The 3,424-nt window shown below is 38.1% G+C and overlaps 1 protein-coding gene across 1 annotated transcript; it reads right to left on the reverse strand.

Moving 5' to 3' along the window:
* Positions 1-1,944: 1,944 nt before the first annotated feature.
* Positions 1,945-3,179, reverse strand: LOC149176071 (17.4 kDa class III heat shock protein-like). The gene is made up of 3 exons (XM_089419843.1): positions 3,011-3,179; positions 2,604-2,831; positions 1,945-2,514 (listed from the first exon to the last, which is right to left on the reverse strand). The coding sequence occupies exons 2-3, from the start codon at positions 2,814-2,816 to the stop codon at positions 2,251-2,253; spliced, it is 477 nt and encodes a 158-aa protein (XP_089275969.1). The 5' UTR covers positions 2,817-2,831; positions 3,011-3,179; the 3' UTR covers positions 1,945-2,250.
* Positions 3,180-3,424: the final 245 nt, after the last annotated feature.

Consider the following 3,424-nt stretch of genomic DNA (forward strand, 5'->3'; position numbering starts at 1 on the left):
AGCGTCGTGATACCAGTCTGCACCCTCCTGTTGCTCTGGCTGTGGAAACTGCACCCTCCCCTGTCCATGAAGCTGGTCCCTCGGTTGACTCTGGCAAGAAGCCTAAACCAAACAGTGCGTTTCAAACGATGCACTTCAAGTTCCAAAGCAATCTGCACAGACCCCTGATTACTACCCACATCACCCTCATTATATCGGAAGAGGAAAATCTGGTCCCCCCCTTAGCCTGTATTGCCCCTGACCCGTCTCCAGGCAATGAGAACTCCTTGGGCGATGACAGCATGGAAAATGGGGAAAAAGGAAAAGAGGATCAGGAAGTTTTTCTCAAAATTCCTCCTCTACACGAAGACCCAGAGCCTGAAGCTGAGAACAGGACTCACGAGGCAGCAGCGCACGTAATTGTCATCCCTGACAGTACTCCAAGCGGAAGTGAAAGTTTGAAGAAAGGCGATACTGCTCAGCCTGAGAAGAAGGACAATGAACCAACAGAGGAGAAGTAACGCATTGGGGGACTATCTATTTTTGCTTCTGCTCCGGTCTCAAGCTTATGGTCAGGTTTCTATGAAATCTTCCTACAGTTTTTTTTCCTTTGGCTCCCAGGCGGAATCTGATGACTTTTCATATACTGGGTTGGAAAATTTTTGTATCATTGTCTCGGCTCGGGCCTTCTTCATGGCTACGAACGTCTATCTATATTATCAATGCCTGTTCACGAACGTCTATCTATATCGAACGTCTATCTATATGTTTAATGTCTGTTCTCTCGCACAGTGTAACTAGTATCCCCAGCTCTTGTCTGTAATGGGGCAGCTTGTTTCTGACGAGGGATGTTCTGCCTATAGCTCTTGTCTGTAATGGAGCAGCTTGTTTTTGACGAGGGATGTTCTGCCTATGGAGCAGCTTGTTTCTGACGAGGGATGTTCTGCCTCGTCCATATGTAAAAATATTTTGTTTTCCAGTTAATAGTATGTGCACAAAAATAAAATAATAAATAAAATATAAAATCATAAAATTTAAATATATTTTAATATATAAAATCATAAAATTTAAAATATATATTAGAACATTTCAAATAAAATAATATAATATAATATTATATATATATATATATATATATCAAATGCAATATAAAATCATAAAATTTAAAATATATAAAACATTTCATATATTCTGTTAAGATAAAAACAAAACCACGTGGATGAATATATATCAAGTTAAAATAAAAATATAACCACTAAGTGGTCAGCTTTGATTCCGATAAATCCAAAAATTTCCTACTGAAGACAAAAAAAAAAAAATACTTCATCGAAAATAGAACGACTTTATCCCTCCCGTTTACGAAAAGAGGAAACATTCCCATTCCAGTTCTGGCTTCTTTTATGTTTCTTTTCTATAAAAAAATTCTTACGAATAATTTCGCCGCCGCATCTTTTTGTAAATTTTTAATCAGTATATTACCCTTAAATATACAATTTTAAGTCATTTTAAATTATACAATTTCAAAAGTAAATTTTACATCATTTTAAATTTATACAATTTCGAAAGTATCATTTTAAAACCTATGTAAATTACATTTAAATATATATTAAAATGAAATTATACATTTTAAAAATTACCAATATAAAATATGTAATTAAATTACATTCAAAAATTGTAATTTTAAAAGTGTATCTAAACACTATTTAACTTTATATAAAAAACCTTTAATTGAGAGGAATGCCAATACAGAAGCCATGATTGAAAATTTTCACGTTTGAAAGTTTGCTCTCTCAATGCGTAAACGAGTTTAAGAAATAGTATGCTGCAGCAATCTTGAAAGTAAGAAAATAAATAAAATTTTGAGAGTAAGAAAATAAATAAATGACGTCCAGCATTGCACAATAATGTCCCTCCCTTGTCTAAACAAAATTAATTTACTCATTTACACATCCCAAAACACAGTACTCATTGCAATCAATTCTTTGTTCCAAATTCAAACAAGAAATTACATCTGACACCAGTGGAAAACCAGACTTCCCACAGACAGATATCAATTCTTTGTTCCAATTTCAAACCAGAAATTACATCTGACACCAGTGGAAAACCAGACTTCTCAAAGACTGATAAAACCAGACTTCTCAAAGACTGATAAAACCAGACTTCTCCAAACAAAAACCCCTTCCATTCCATTGAACAAAAATGGAACAGCACCTGGTTACAGTTGAAGAACAAAGAAACAAAAAGGGTTAAGCAAAACGCCTTCCTCTATCGTCACTTTACGGAAATCTGAATTGTTTTGGACTTCATGGCAGGCGGAATCCTGGGCACAGTAACAGTCAAAACCCCATCCACACACGATGCAGAAATGCCCTCAACATTGGCATCCCCAGGCAGCGTGAATTTCCTGGCAAACTTAGGGCTTCTCTTTCTTTCCATTCGCAGATATTTACAGCCCTCCTCATCCTCGACCGTTTCGCGCTTCCGCTTGCCTCCCTGGCATTTTATCACCAGCAAGTTCTCCTCTTCCACATACACCTTCAAAAAAATAAACCCTCCCTGTCACTAAAATGAAACCCTAATCAAGAAACCCACCCTGCTCACTGGATTTAATTTTCGCCACTTACCTGAATGTCGGACTTGGTAAGGCCCGGAACGTCGGCGTAGAACACATACTCCTTGGGCGTTTCTTTGATGTCCACCGCTGCAGGTTCCACGCCCTTGTTCTCCTCGTGGTGATGGTCATATAACCACCCGGACGGAATTTTGATCCGCTCCAGCTCTTCAGGGAAGTGCAACAGAGGGCTCATGGCCAGAGCATGATCCAGGTAACTCTTCATCGCTCAAATCTCAATCTGAATTACCAAATTCCATATAAAATACATTACACTCAACCAAATTCCCGAAAAAATTGCCATAAAGTCATTCAAACCATCCTAGCTGCCATTAAAAGTTCTACAGAAGCTTACACCCTGCAACCAAAGAATGTTAAACCCTACGAACAAGAATGCAAAGCAGTGTATAATAGACTTACCCAGTAGAAAAAATAGAATGGATTACAGGCAGTTACAGTAGCGTGCAGACATCGACAAAGCAAATTCAACTGACAGCTTCCGATCCCCCGGACCCTCATGATATACAGGCCGAGAGAAACTTCGGGAGGGAAAATTGGAAGACGGTAGAACGTTCTCGAGGTTTGCCCAGAATGGAGTCACGTGGAAGAGGGCTAACTGAGGTGTTGCGCTGTCCAATTAGATGCAACCACGCTAGCCTCCACGGTCACATGCATGATGACTATTTGTGGATAATTCATTAAACAAATTTAAAAAATTAGTCACATGAACTACATTCAAACCAAAACCAAACGATGGCTCCCTATGCTTTATATGTCGCGAACAAAATCGAATTTACAATAAGGACATTTAACTTCTAAGCCATCAATTTACTT

The sequence above is a fragment of the Pinus tabuliformis genome, chromosome 4_1, assembly GCF_031772625.1.
Source record: "Pinus tabuliformis cultivar Carrire ecotype Pingquan chromosome 4_1, CPIR1, whole genome shotgun sequence".
NCBI lineage: Eukaryota > Viridiplantae > Streptophyta > Pinopsida > Pinales > Pinaceae > Pinus > Pinus tabuliformis.

Excerpts from the sequence above, each read along its gene's own strand:
- LOC149176071 (XM_089419843.1), bottom strand. The coding sequence starts at position 2,816 with ATGAAGAGTTACCTGGATCATGCTCTGGCCATGAGCCCTCTGTTGCAC. Across the intron at positions 2,515-2,603 it reads TTACCAAGTCCGACATTCAG|GTGTATGTGGAAGAGGAGAA; the intron begins GTAAGTGGCGAA and ends ATTTTTTTGAAG.